The following is a 14,909-nucleotide window of genomic DNA, read 5'->3' on the forward strand; positions in this document are numbered from 1 at the left end:
ACGCTCGTTCTTAACACTACAAAAAAGTAGGGCATTACCGAAGGCCAGAAACCCTCGGAAAATGCCAAAAGCCGTCGATAATGGACGTTTACCGAAGGCCCATCGACGGCCAAAAATCCTTCGGTAAATCCCTTGTCGCTAACCATTACCGAGGGCTTCTGACCTTCGGTAATTACCGAGGGTCAGAAGCCTTCGGTAATTACCGAAGGGCGAAAGCCCTCGGTAATTACCGAAGGGCGAAAGCCTTCGGTAATTACCGAAGGGCGAAAGCCTTCGGTAATTTCCGAAGGGCAGAAGCCCTCGGTAATGAGCATTCGAGGGTATTTACCGAAGGGCGGAAGCCTTCGGTAATGGCCAGACGAGGGCATTTACCGAAGGGCAAAAGCCTTCGGTAAAATGCAGAGCAGGTTTTAGAGAAATGGTTTTCCCTCTGCAACCCAGACCTGTATAACAAATTTAATTTACAAACAGACCTGCATAACAATTTTCAAACACATACAAACATGCATAATGTGCATCTCAAAGATCCAATCAATGATCAATATCCAAGGCACATCAAATAATCCACAGGACATCCATTAATGTAAAAATAATGTATTTATAGTTCAAACATAAAACAATGTAACACAAGGATGTTGTAACATCCAAAGTGTGTAAGTACATCTAACATTGAAATGATATCAACTCAAAATGTTCTAATATCCAAAAGTTTGTCTAACAAGTAATGAGAAAATGAAACCTAATAATGTACATAACTATCATCAGAATGATTTTCATCATCCTGCTCCTCTATTGATGGCTGGACTGGTGTGGGTTGGACTGATGAGGGTTGGACTGATGAGGGTTGGACTGAAGTGGGCTGCTGAGTGGCAGCAGGTGATGAGGACGGTCGTGATTGGGTGGGACGGATATTTTGTACGTCCTGTGAGGTTTGAGGCAAGACAGTCATGACCAGGGCCTTAAAATTTGAAAACTCTGCTCTGAGATCAGTGAGCTCCTGGTCACGTTGATGGAGTTCCTGCCTGAGTTGAAGAACCTCGTCAGGAGTACTGGTGGAAGAAGAAGGCTGGTGCTTCAGAGTACCTCCTCTGGATGCTGTATAGTTTGCAGCAAGCTGTCCCGCACCATACACTCGTCCCTTTTTCTTCCCACCAACGGTGTCGATCCAGCACTGCGTCCTACGGATGTCATCATCTGCATTACTGGCATCATCCGGTGTAGGAGCTGACTCATGTTCAGATCTAACCTGTGAAAGTCTCGTAGAAAAGTCTTCCTGTTGAAACATTAAAAGCAATGTCAGAGAACGACAGTATAACAGAAATAAAAAATTAGTAATAGTGTTATTTGCTTACATGAGTCTTCCGAGATCTTTCATCAACAAATTCATTAGTTCCCTTCCGAACATGAGTCTGTGCAAAGACCTCATCAACATGGACCGCCCGTCCTAGAGCCTGTGCCTGTAACATAATTAAGAATTACAAGCGTACATATGAAATACAATATACATAACTTGTGTATGAAAGAAAATGTTATGTAATGAGATTATACCATACGAATGGCATGCTCATGAATGGTGATCGACCCACCAGTATGCAGGGTGCCACCCCTTTCAGACGCTCTGTTCCGCTGGGCTTTGGCACACTTATTGCGGAACTCTACTGTATTCCAATGGGCCAGTAAAGAGTTCCAAATGTGCTCACCCAGCCAGTTAGGGCGCTGTGCTGCATTCCGGGCATCCCTAAACATCTCTGACAGCCGATGAGATGCTTTCATGTGGAAATTTCTGTGTATCTGAGTTTCATGTTCAGGTTTCCACTGCACCTTCATCTGTAACATTAAAGAGAACAAACATTGATTACAGAACATACTAAAATATTCCCAACATTAGTGTAATAGATTGCTCACCTGAAAGCGCTGCCAGAATGGCTTCCTGTCGTCCTTAGGTATTGCTCCCCAAGTAGGCCATGGAGTTAAAAACTGTTGCTTTATTGAACGTGTGATGGCCTGGGAAGCAACCCTAGATGGAATAAACCTGCATAACAAAACTCATTTCAATTACAATATGGTTTAAACATCAAATGATATCAACAGATTATAAACTTACCCTTTACCATAGGGCTCAATCCATGGTCGATCATGGAGGGGAGGGTCAAGATCTTCACCATCACCACTTGAATCTGGATCACCAAGTGGTGTGACGGTCTCAGAAGGAGGTACAGAAGATGAGGAAGGTATAGAAGTAGGGTCAGAGAGAGGAGTGGGTGTAATAACAATAGGGGGAGGAGTGGGGGTGGCAATAATAGGAGGAGGAAGAGGGTCTGTGGCAGGGGTTGTAGAAGGGTGTGCTGCAGGAGGAGGAGAAGGGTCTACTGCAGTGGTAGTAGAAGGGTGTACTGCAGGAGGAGGAGGAGTGGGGTCTACTGCTGGTGTAGGAGTCTGTATAATAGGGGTAGGAGGAGGCCCCACAGATGATGAACTACCGGGAGCAGGGGTAGGTAGTCTAGCAGGCACCCTAAGTACATACTTTGGTGTCTGCCGTTGCCTCTTTGTAGGCCTTGCTACCCCTTTTCCTTTATCAGGACGCTCTGAACCTTGTCCTGTCATTACTGCATTGAAATGGTTACAAACAAAGCGAATAAATATAAATAAATAAAGAAGGATGAATTGTTTTCAAAGTCAATGTACAAGTAATTGCATACAACTTAAAGATGGTATTTTAGATAATGGTAATGGAATGATAGTCCAATTTGCTACAATAGATGTTCAACATTCAATCATCGTCATCATGATCATCATCTTCATCTTCATCTTCATCATCGTCTTCTTCTTCTTGTTCTTCTTCTTCATCGTCATCATCATCATCATCATCTTCTTCTTCTTCTTCTTCATTTGCTTCTTCTTGTTCTTCTTCTTCTTCTTCTTCTTCTTCCTCTTGTTCTTCATCACCTTGTACTGTTGCTTCTAATTCATCTCCATCACCATCAGGGTCGACCAATGCGGTTATACGTTCAACTTCGATAATTTCTTGTGGTTGTGACATTTGGTCAAGTTGGTAGGCTACATCTTCCTCAACTTCATTTGAGTCTATGCGACCTCTAGGCTTCGTTTGTATTGCTACGGCCCAACCACGCTTGTCAATATTGCGAAATGGTGGATATGACACATAATAAACCTGTCTCACATTAGATGGTAGAATGAAAGGATCAAAAGGCCCATATCTTAATCTCTGGTTCAGTTCGACAATATTAAAGCGTGGATCGACTCTAGTACCAGCTCTAGAAGGATCAAACCATTCACAATAGAAGAGTACCACTCTGTTTGGAGAAGTAGTGCTGTTGTACTCTAACTCATATATTTTATGAATGATGCCGTAGAAATCATCATAAGACCCCTCTGTTAGGCCCTTGACATACACGCCACAATTTGATGTTTTCTTTCCTTTAGACCATTCATGTGTATGGAATTTGTAACCATTGATGAAGTAAGTGTGCCATTCTTTGACACATCTCATTGGCCAATTGGAGAGATGTCTTAACTCTTGAACCGTGGGAGTTAATGCCTGATTAAAAACCTACAAAGGTAGTAACAAAATTATAAAAGCAATGGTAAAATTTACCTTGCTCTAAACGGAGGAAAAACTACGGACCTGATTTCTAAACCAATGCGGAAACTCTGAGTGTATTCTAGCAGAAGTGTTTCCTTCTGCGACTTGCTCAGCCACAACAAATGAGCTGGTACAAATGAAATTAATTAGTGTATAACAATTAAACCGCTTGATAGATTAGAGATGGATGATGACATACTCAAGGTACGGCTTTACTTCACTGCAATTGATCAAGACATGGACATGAGCAGAGTTGAATTCAGCATCAGTTAACCAGTGAGTGAATTCTTTCCCTGCGTGACGGCCTGTTTGTCGAAAAACTGATAATGCACCTTCACGTCGTTCAACTTGCCATTGCATTTCATTTCTGACATGAGTGGGGGACAACATGAAGTTCTTGAAATAATGTGAACAAAAATAAGTTGTCTCTCTGTGCAAGTAAGCTGCACAAATTGAGCCTTCCACTCTAGCTTTATTTTTAACTGAGCGTTTGGATTCTCCCATAAACCTTTCAAAGGGATACATCCACCTGTACTGCACGGGTCCCCCAAGCCAAGCTTCATATGCAAGATGTATTGCAATGTGCTCCATTGAATCAAAGAATGCAGGAGGGAATATTCTTTCCAATTTGCAGAGAATAATCGGGATATTTTCATCCATCTTCTTAAGGGAATCTTCCTTTAGTGTCGTGCAACACAAATCTTTAAAGAAGTTACTGATTTCTATCAGTGGATGTAACACGTGTGTTGGCAAACAACTGAACGCAAGAGGGATGAAAGTCTCCATGAATACATGACAATCATGACTCTTCAACCCTTGAATAGTACCGTTCTGAACATTGGCACATCTGGACAAGTTAGAAGCATATCCATCTGGCATTCTAAGCTCCTTTATCCATGCACACACTATTCTTGTCTCGTCTTTTGACATGGTGTAATTTGCTTTTGGTTTAAATAATCGGCCGTTACCTTGTGCCTTCAACTCTAAGTCTTTTCGTCCACAATACAAAGGTAAATCTTTTCTTGCTTTCTCATTATCTTTTGTCTTACCTTTAACATCCATGACTGTGTTGAAGACATTGTCAAAGAAATTTTTTTCTGTGTGCATGACATCGATGTTGTGTCTTAGCAAGTTGTCCTTCCAATAGGGAAGTTCCCAGAATATGCTTCTTTTAGTCCAATTATGCCATTCCCCAAACCCTTCTAGCCTATTCTGACCAGATTCAGTCACTTTTGGATAGTCTTTCACTCTTCTCCACACGTGTGATCCAGTCAACTTTGGCGGGGGCATATCCGTTTCAAGTTGTCCTTTTCGAAATGCCTTTTTGTTTCTTCTAAAGGGGTGATCAATGGGCAAGAACCGTCGATGGCAGTCAAACCAACTACTTTTCCGGCCATGACTCAATTGGAATGACTTTGTATGTTCCATGCAATGTGGACAAGCTAATCGACCATGTGTGCTCCAACCAGATAACATGCCGTACGCTGGGAAGTCATTAATAGTCCACATCAAGGCTGCCCTCATAAGGAAATTTTGCCTCCTTGAAACGTCATACGTCCAAACACCATTCCATAACTTCTTCAAATCATCAATCAAAGGCTCCAAGTAAACATCAATCAATGATTTGGGATTAGATGGACCTGGTATTATACACGATAAAAACATGTAAGGCTTTGTCATGCACATCTCAGGTGGTAGATTGTATGGGGTAACTATCACGGGCCAACATGAATACGGTGATGCAGACGCCTGAATGTACGGGGTAAACCCATCAGAGCATAAACCAAGTCTGACGTTACGCGGTTCACTACCAAAGGATGGATGTTTACGATTGAAGTGCTTCCAAGCTTCACCATCAGAAGGATGACGCAAAAGTCCCGGAGTTTTGTTACCATCATGCCATGTCATGTGTTCTGCTGTTTGCATTGAAGTAAACAATCTTTGTAATCTTGGAATTATAGGTAAGTAGAACATGGACTTTAATGGAATTGGTTTTTTTTGCCTCCGTCCAGCATGCATTGTCTGATATCGAGGTGAGCCACAGAACTTGCATTCCACCAACATTGCATCATTTTTGCCACTGTCATTGTCATAGAATAACATACATCCATTAACACAACAATCAATCTTCTTCACATCCAATCCCAACTTTGAAACACATTTTTTGGCTTGGTAATAATTCTTCGGCATCAAATTGTTTGGTGGTGTCAAATCTAACATCAGTTTTGTATAGAAGTCCACTGCTTGAATGGGAACGTTCCAATTAGATTTGCCAGCCATGAGTCTAATGCACACTGACAATTTTGACTCAGATGAACCTTCAAATACAGGTAGATTTGCCTCTGTCAGTAAATTGTAAAACCTCTGCGTCGTTTCATTTGGAGGCTCTTCATCATGACTATCGTCTGCTTCTGCAGCATGGTGACGAAGAGCATGGTCGACCATCTCTTGCATGTAGGCAAATTGATCTATCTCACATGTATGTACAACAGTATTCGAACCTGATGCAAGCCGTCTTTCAGCTGCAGTGGAGGTCGAAGGAATTTCTTCACCATGAAATGTCCAGACCGTGTAATTAGGCATGAACCCTTTTTGGTAAAGGTGAAGTTTGACGACTTCATCTTTCAGAATGCTTGTACATTCGCACTTGATGCATGGACATCGAATCCCTCCATCAAGGGCATAATATTGATATCGTCGGGCTGTCTCCACGAACTCTTCAACTCCGATGACAAAAGATTCCTTCAAACCTCTCCTTCCACTATAACAACGGTCGTACATCCATCCACGATGGTTGGAAAAATGGGCCATGTTCTGTGACAAGCCAAACAAAAAAAAAACTTAGCCAAAACAGCAACACTCCATGTGACATAAGTAATAGACCTATTACTACTCAAGTCAGACATGGAAGGCAATTTGAACACTATTGTCTACGGCATTCAATAAGGGCATCCAAAGAGAGGTCCTCAGTATTGAAATGCCTTTGACATCCTAAGTGGTTGTGTATACAACTTTGGGGAGTCAATAATCATCTAACATTACTAAAGTTCTCTTTTATAGAGTACTTTCACATATTTTGTAAATTGTAAGTGTTTAAGGTATTATTACCCTTCTCATTCTATTGAGAATGCTTTTAGTAACATACGACTTTAAATGACTACTTAATTGAATGAAGGAGTAGCCAAATAAATCAACATACAATATACAGGAGCATACAATATATACATCAACACACAACATATATATGAACATTCACTGGTGGTCTAAATGCAGGTTTGATAACAAATTTGTCCAAGGAAATAAAATTCTCACCTACTTTAGTCTATTTATAGGTGTTCAATAGTCAAATTCTGTTTTTCTTTTTATTTCTCAATTGACAATTCAATTTTATCTTTCTTTTATCTTTTAAAAGTGGTGTAGATAGTTAGTTTACTGTTTTTGTGACTACTTTAAAATACTTTTCGGTCTTTGGACTTGTAGTGTAATTTAGGTACTACTTTTAGGTTTCTAAGTTGACAAATTTTGAGTTTTAGGTGTTTTATGTACTGGCACTGCTTAAATAGCAACGTTCTACCATTCTTAACTTGTTAGGATACTTTATTTGGTGTATATTTTCCTAGTTTAGTGCAGTTTGCAAAATTAGTACAATATTTTTCAGTTATGAGTAGTGATTTTTAGGTGTTTCATCTAATTTCTGTTTAACTCCACCTTGTTGCTGTTTTTCGGGTTGGTCTTATGCACTTATACATTCTACAGTGACTTTTAACATTGCCTAGTTAATTGAATGTTATAAACTCACTTTTGGTGGTGTGAGGGAGTGATTATTCTGCACTTTTGGCCATAACAAAGTAAGATTTCGAAATCTACCATTTCTATGTTGTGTCACACTTTGAGCATATCTAAAGTGATCTATAAAAGTTAGTACCATAGTTCAATTCCTGATATAATGGTCTAAGTGCATAATAGTATACTAAACCATCAAAATTCAGTCAAAATTGGGAACTGCCAAGGTGTTTTTTAGTAACACTTTGGATGGACCAGCACTGGAAAATAATGTATATAATATGTGAGATAAACAATAATACATAAGTTCAATCTATATTTTAATGTTTGAGGGATTAAAGTAGTATAATATTTAACGTAAATATGACAAAACATTGATGGACCAGCACTGCAAAATTGGCAACACGTTGTTTAAATTTGAGAATGGAAAAATGTTTAAATTGCGTCAGATTACAAGAGGTGTTGATGGGAAAAGATGATGATTACAAAGAAGACAACAAGTGGTTGGTAGAGTGTTTAGTCTTAGTGATTATTCAATTCCTCCACTGGGTTTGTTTGTTTTGAAGGAGTCTTACATGTAATTCTTACCATTATAATTTTATCTTAATATCTTAAATAAACGTTTAAACTGAATGTTATAATCTAGACTAATCCTGTGGAATTTTAATTTTAAAATTCTGCATCTGCAGTCACTGTACTCTATTTTATACTTTTATTTCAAAAGTTCAGACATTTCAAAGTTTGCTTCCATATCGTCAACACCATTATTATTTTAATAGACATCCATGTACTTAGAAAGTTGAATTAGTTTGACTTATAAATAGATTGTTGTTGGGTACTGTGGAAGACAAGAGGATGAAGTGTTTCTATGGTGTTGAACAACTATAACCTACTGCTAATAGGGCAACTTGGTTTAGAAAATTTAAACAAGGAAACTGATGAAATCTACTTGAGATTCCAGCTCAGTGTTTGACTATACCAACCCTCCAAGTGGTGAAATCTACTTGAGATTCCAGGTCAGTGGCAGTGCAGGGATTTAATGGGTTCAGTCCAGGATTTCCAACACTTTTTTCTAGGTTCTAAGTCTAAAAACTCTTACATATTTGACAATCAAATTCAAACAATTCAAAACAAAGTTTGACAAAACTCAATGTATACAGTATCATAAACTCGATTCAACATAACTTAACATTCAAAGTGGACATTCACAACATTTTATAACAACATCAAATTCATGAAACAAGAATGAAAATAACATATATCACATATAATCATGCAATTTTAGTTTAGGTGACCATACCTTCGCCTTTGTTATCCTTTCCTGCTCAAGTCTTCTTTGTAGACTCTCTTCCTCCCCTTATGGCCACAATTGCTTTAAAAACTCACCTAAGACATCAAATACAAGTGTATTTAAGGTTATTCATTAGATATTGTTCCATTAATTTAATAACCACAGCAACAGTTTAAGCATTACCTAATAGTATCCAAAAAGGTATTTAAACACACAGCTCAATGTTCAACCAACTTTGTTTGCTGATTTTATTAGTGTTTAAACTCTAAAATGAGTTATAAACAGCTTGCAGTTGAAAATCAATACTCCACTTCCATTTTAATTCCAAAAGTTATGGTTTAGAAAGAAAATTTTCATATAAACCTAACTATGACCCAATGAGGTGCATAAGACTTTACTTTAAATTCTTTCTTCCTTTTTAAAACTTTTCTAAAGTGTGAACAATTAAAAATAAGAAAACAAAGTCCTGTAGACTTGTTTGATCAGGCCATCTTGAACATAAATAATATTTTAGTAATGAACTTCCTAACAACTATAAAAAGAAAATGAAAGTGATTTAAACAAAGAAAGAAGAAAAGTGTGTTAAGGATCAAAGACTAATCAAAGAAAGATGGAGCTGTGCCACTAATTACGTAACAAATCATTCTAAAACAGAGCTTGTGCCAGTTAAACAACCCTGCTTTAGTATAATGACAAAGCTTAACACCCATCCATCCTTTTATTTTTTTCAACTTTTCTGGAACCTTTTTAATCATTTCACATTTACTTTGATCAACCACTAAAGAACTCTCTCAACCATGAAAAAACAAAGGATGCAAATTAACACAGGAGATAAGGCAGCTGCATTTGGTTTTGGACATCTCACTCATATCATTTCTCGTACTAAAACATCACCAAACATCACCAAACAAATTTATCATACTGCACCAGAATTGAACAAACCAATTTCTTTAAATTTTGACAACTTGTGGCCAAAGAAAATAATCAAAAAGTAGCATGACAAAAAATTCTCCACTAGACAAAGTCCCTTGTTGTGTTATTTCATACTAAAACTAGTATGGAACAGATTTAAACACACAAATGAATGTTCAAGCAACTTTGTTTGATGATTTTAATTGTGTTTAAACTCTAAAATGAGTTATAAACAGCCTGCAACTCAATATCACTACTCCACTTCCATTTGAACTCAAAAAGTCATGCTTTAAAACCAAAATCTTCATATAAACCAAAGTATTACCAAATGAACAGTAATTTCAACTTTCTTACACCAAATTAAACTTGTTCAAGCTTTCCAATAGCACACAAAAACCATAAACCGAAAACCAAGCCTTACTGTTGCCAATTATGCAGTAAAATAAACAATCACACCACCAAAAAAATATTCAGAGTAAGTGAGGGACATCAACAAAACAGAGATTGGTAAATATCTTGGATTCTGAGAACATTACATAATATATTCTTTATAGTTATATTCTTTACAGTTTGTTCACTTTACTTGTACATCCATTTTAGACCATAATTTAGTTGTATATATTTAATTGGCTTTCTTCCAAGCTGCTTCAAGTTCCAGTATTTTGTTGTCCCTTACCTTAGTGATTTGGTGATTCACTCGTTATAGTATAATAATGTTCCTGGTTTTAGGTAAACCAAAATTTGATTGAACCATAAACTGTACCCAAATATACAAGTAGCCAAAGCACAAGGTCAAACAGTTTGGTTTCACCTTGATTTCAACCTCCATTTTGACATTTCTTGCTTTATTAATATACTCTACACCTGTGTTAGGATCTATTTTGAGTGTCTCCTTTATTAATAGCCTTAATTGGTTGTTTGTCTTTAAATTAAAAATCTGGTTTTGTCCATAGTAAGTCAGTTCTGTTTCAGCCTTACTTTCTCATTTCTGGTGCTGTTTACATGGTTATTGGTGCAGATTTTGTGCTACAGTAATTGCTCATGCTACTAGTAGCATGTTGAGGGGTGGAAACTTGTATAACTCTTCATCTAACTGCCTTTACAGTAAGGGAAAATAGCTTCTAGAAACACAATTATGCAGTGACAAAAATAGTGAAAAATTGGCAAATCCTATAGCCAAATTTTGAGAGGCCACTTGAATATCAAAGTGAATGACAGATTGAGTGTATTGAACCTCAAAGAAACTTCCTAGAGTACCCTAAAACAGTGCAGAAATAGAGTTGTGAGGTTGCACCCAAAGCTAAATAGCCCTGGCCGAGAGGAAAATTTTGGCACTCAAAAATCCATTTTCTCAAATTAAATTGTGCTATCAAGGTGGTTTCTACAGTTTCTAAATTGATAAAAATTTTACATGATCAAAAGGATTTCGAAAACTTGTTAATTGAACTGGTTTCTATAGTTGAAGTTCCAGATTTCAACTTCTCAAAGTTGTTCAAAACACATTTCTTCAAATCTTCTTTATATCAGTTCACTTTCTACTTTTCTGGTGCTATATCTGTTTTAGCTAGTTTTCTCTCCAAATTCTCCATTAATTCAAAATCAGTTTTGCTAGTTCATTAATTTGTTCAGTTTGGAGCATTAGATATTCTTGGTGGTTTGATATAACAGTCCAGGTTTTCACTTGAAGGGTGTCTTACAGCTTGTGCAGAAGATTTTCAAAGCAAAGAATTTAATTCAATCACAGCTTAAGTACCAAATTTCCACGTGATTTTGGAGTTTGAATAAGCTAAATTCATAGAGGAAAACCTTGCAGCATAGTGCAATTGCTCGTGATTTAAATTCAACCTATGCATAATTGTTTTGGACAGCTTTCTGAAGACCATTAAGAATGAGATGAATGTGCTCTACTTGAAGTTTCACGGTTGCATGAGGAGCTAATTAAACAGCATAATCAATACTCTGTAGTACCCAATATTGTTCCAGAAGATTGAATCCTCTTTCAACAAGGATTGAAGGGCTAAAGCACCAAGACAGATACAGAAAGAAATTCAAAATCAGTGAATATATGGAGCAGTACAGTAGTTTATCTTGATCCTATTTGAGTTTTGAACTTGTAATCTGTTTTCTTTTGTTTTCTTGAAAAAGGTCATTAAGAAAATTTGATATAATACATCCTTCTCTTCATAGAGATACTAAATCCTTTGCTCTTAACATATATCTTTCTACATTACAAGAACATGCAAGTGAGTGGTGGAGTCATAGGTAATATAGTGTCAAGAAAGGTAGAAAATCCTTCATTCATGATTGGTATGAGCTAAGAGCTTGCATGAGAACAAACTTTGTTTCTCCTTCAACCAAGAGAGACCTAGAATTAATGGGATACCTCATTTTTGAGGGAAAAACATTTATGATAGGTGTACATGGTTTCTCTACAAGGGAAATTGAATTTAAAGAAAAACTTGAGAAACTCTTGGATAACAATACAAATAGCGAGACTAGAAGGAGAGAAGAGGAATTGAGAGAAAAGATAGAAGAATAAATGAGAAAGACACAAGAAGACAAGATAGCACAAGATGAGAGAAGAGAAAAAGAAAAGAGAGAAAAGGAGCATTTGCTACTGATAGCAAATTCTACTCCTACAATTCAAAGGGAACCAATAAGGGAAGGTTTCCAATCCTTTAATTCTTCTTCAATTATGTTAAAGTCTTTGCATGATAACTTCTCCTTTAAACCAAAAAGGGAAGGTCTTCAATCCTTTAATTCTTTGCATTCACGTTCAACTACTGTGTTTGTGTGTTTTGGTTTGTAAAAGACCAGTCAAACCCTTTATATAGGCTAAAGCAAACACCTAAAACTGGAAAATGAATCAACAACACAGGTAACAACTAACTAAGTACCTAAATCAAAGGTATCAACTAACTAAGTACCTATATCACATGCACACATACCATGATATCATCACCAGTTTCATAACAGCATTTATTCTAATATACTTAAACAAAACTGAATCAAATGTCCAGGACTTTAATACATTTAAAACCTTCATACCCTTTACCAATATGGCCATAACACTACATTTGACACATGCAACATAGCTTGGAATATAAGAAAAAATAGCATTGAACCTAATATGACCATAGCTGTGGTTTCAATCCTTACCAAACATGCATAACAGTAATACAAGCAATGTAATTCCTAAGATGAACTCAAAACACTCTAATAATACAATCTCATTCTTTAAGTAATGCAACGACATTTGTTCAACATTTAACCATAATTCTACACCAATGCTAGCTTCATTCAGAGACAAAGAGCTTACCTCCACGCTACAACCAGCTCCCTGGACGAAGACAGCCTCCTAACACCACACTTTTTCCCTACACTACGCTTCACTCCACCTTCAACGCACCACTACAATTCCAATAATTTTCCAATCATATTTAGTGTTAAACAAAATCTCCAATGACAACCAAAACCAATACACATATATTCAGGTTAACTCACACATGCATCACAAACAGGGCAGCCACCAAAAGCTACTTAATTTAAAGCAATAATAGGAACCAATTACTCACCTCTACGGTAGCCACAACCCTCGAATACCCTCTGTCGTGCAACCCTTCTCACGCACCGAAAGGCACTTTGTCACACAACCCCTGGATTAGCCTCCCTTGGCAATTACAAGCTCTGCCCACCCCGCGACAACACCTCCTGACGCCGCCAAACCACCGTCGTAAAGAAATAGCAGCTCCACAACTTCACAATCAATGGCAATGATGGTTTCGGAAGGTGAATGTAAGAGGGAGGTAGAGATTAGGGCACGGTAGAGTGGAAAGCGGGGACGGGAGTGAAAGATTGGGACAAGCTCTTCGGAAAGTATTTGGGAAAATGGAAGAGGGAAATCCCAAATTCAGATTTCATTAAGTGAATGCATATACCGACGGCCAAAAGCCTTCGGTATATCCTCTGTGTAATACCGAGGGCCAAAAACCTTCGGTAATGACCAACTTTTTTGACCGTCGAAAAATCCTTCGGTATTACCATTTTTACCGAGGGGCAGCTGGCCTTCGGTAATTATCCTTCGGTATTCAACGATTTTCTAGTAGTGTAAGTCGAATCCTTTCCAAATGAAAGAATTTCTATTCTAAGTCCTTTTCAAGGGAAACCGAACGGTATAAGACCGTTCGATGACGAGCGTACATTATCAAGCAGAGAATATGATATTTTTCAGATTTTTCATTTTTCAATAACTTTACAGTTTTCATACGATTCATAACTTAAAATTTCTCTCCACCATAAATCTCATACATTACAGAATTCATATTATCATATTTCAGTTCATACTTTATACATCGTATCAAAATATCAAATTACATATTTTATAAGATTCTCATTAATCATTCATACCAAGCAACCATCAGCATAGAATCAAACAAGGCATACCACATTCATTCAGTGTAACAGCGATCGTTCATAACTAATACATCAGCATACAATTCATGCATACAATCCATACCGACATGCATACAACACACAGTATAAATTAAATCACAATAAGCTTCCCTTACCCGGATTCAGTAGTGAACTTCCTAAAGGATGGATCTTGACTCGTATAAAATGAGCTCTCTCAACGTTCTCTTAAGCTTTCCCACTAAACTAATCAAAAGACAAATAAAGGGCTTAGCATACACCGCTGCATGCAACTGAAACAGTTTACAGGGACACCAGAGACGATCGCCCAAGTGAAACTTACCAGAATTGGGAGTCGTTCGGTTCAATATGTAGCTCTCGGTGCAGGGAACGTCCTCACGGTGCTGAAACGTGAACGGAGAAGAGAATGGTGAGTTACGGTAGAGAGAAGATGGAGGTTCTAGAGAGAAGGCAGAGAATTTGAAAAATCCAGAGTTTGGGGAAGAAGACGAAGTGTGCAGAAGAGTGGGGAAGAGTTTTTCTGAAAATTAATTTCTCTCCCCACTTAGGACGAACGTCCACTCGCTGGCTGCCACTTGGATTCCATTAAGGTTTTAGAATGTTCCCACACGACACTTGGCAGTCGCATGCAGAGTGGATGTGATGGCGTGTCAGTGGAGGTGCACGTGTGGCGAGGTGCATTTATGGAACCACAGTGGTGACTCAGCACAGTAATAAATGGGACGTGACATACCTAAACAACATATGTTTATATATCTATCTTTAAAAGAATATATGTTTTTAACTTATTTTAACCTTTGCATGATAAAAATAGTAAAATATAAGTGTGTGCGTAGTAATTGAAATGAATTGAAATGAATGATTTTCAATTTTAACCTTTCATTTTAT

General features: G+C 37.6%; 1 protein-coding gene across 1 annotated transcript; it reads right to left on the reverse strand.

Moving 5' to 3' along the window:
- Positions 1–410: 410 nt before the first annotated feature.
- LOC148195586 (uncharacterized) lies at positions 411–13,634 on the reverse strand. The gene is made up of 9 exons (XM_088095252.1): positions 13,529–13,634; positions 13,273–13,457; positions 12,910–13,001; positions 2,105–2,512; positions 1,906–2,032; positions 1,549–1,827; positions 1,353–1,457; positions 851–1,273; positions 411–443 (listed from the first exon to the last, which is right to left on the reverse strand). Exons 1-9 carry the CDS (start codon positions 13,632–13,634, stop codon positions 411–413), a joined length of 1,758 nt encoding a protein of 585 aa, XP_087951378.1.
- Between the last annotated feature and the right edge of the window lie 1,275 nt (positions 13,635–14,909).

The sequence above is a fragment of the Vigna umbellata genome, chromosome 7 (assembly GCF_029865625.1).
Source record: "Vigna umbellata cultivar VRB3 chromosome 7, Vumbellata_1.0, whole genome shotgun sequence".
Classification (NCBI taxonomy): Eukaryota; Viridiplantae; Streptophyta; class Magnoliopsida; order Fabales; family Fabaceae; genus Vigna; species Vigna umbellata.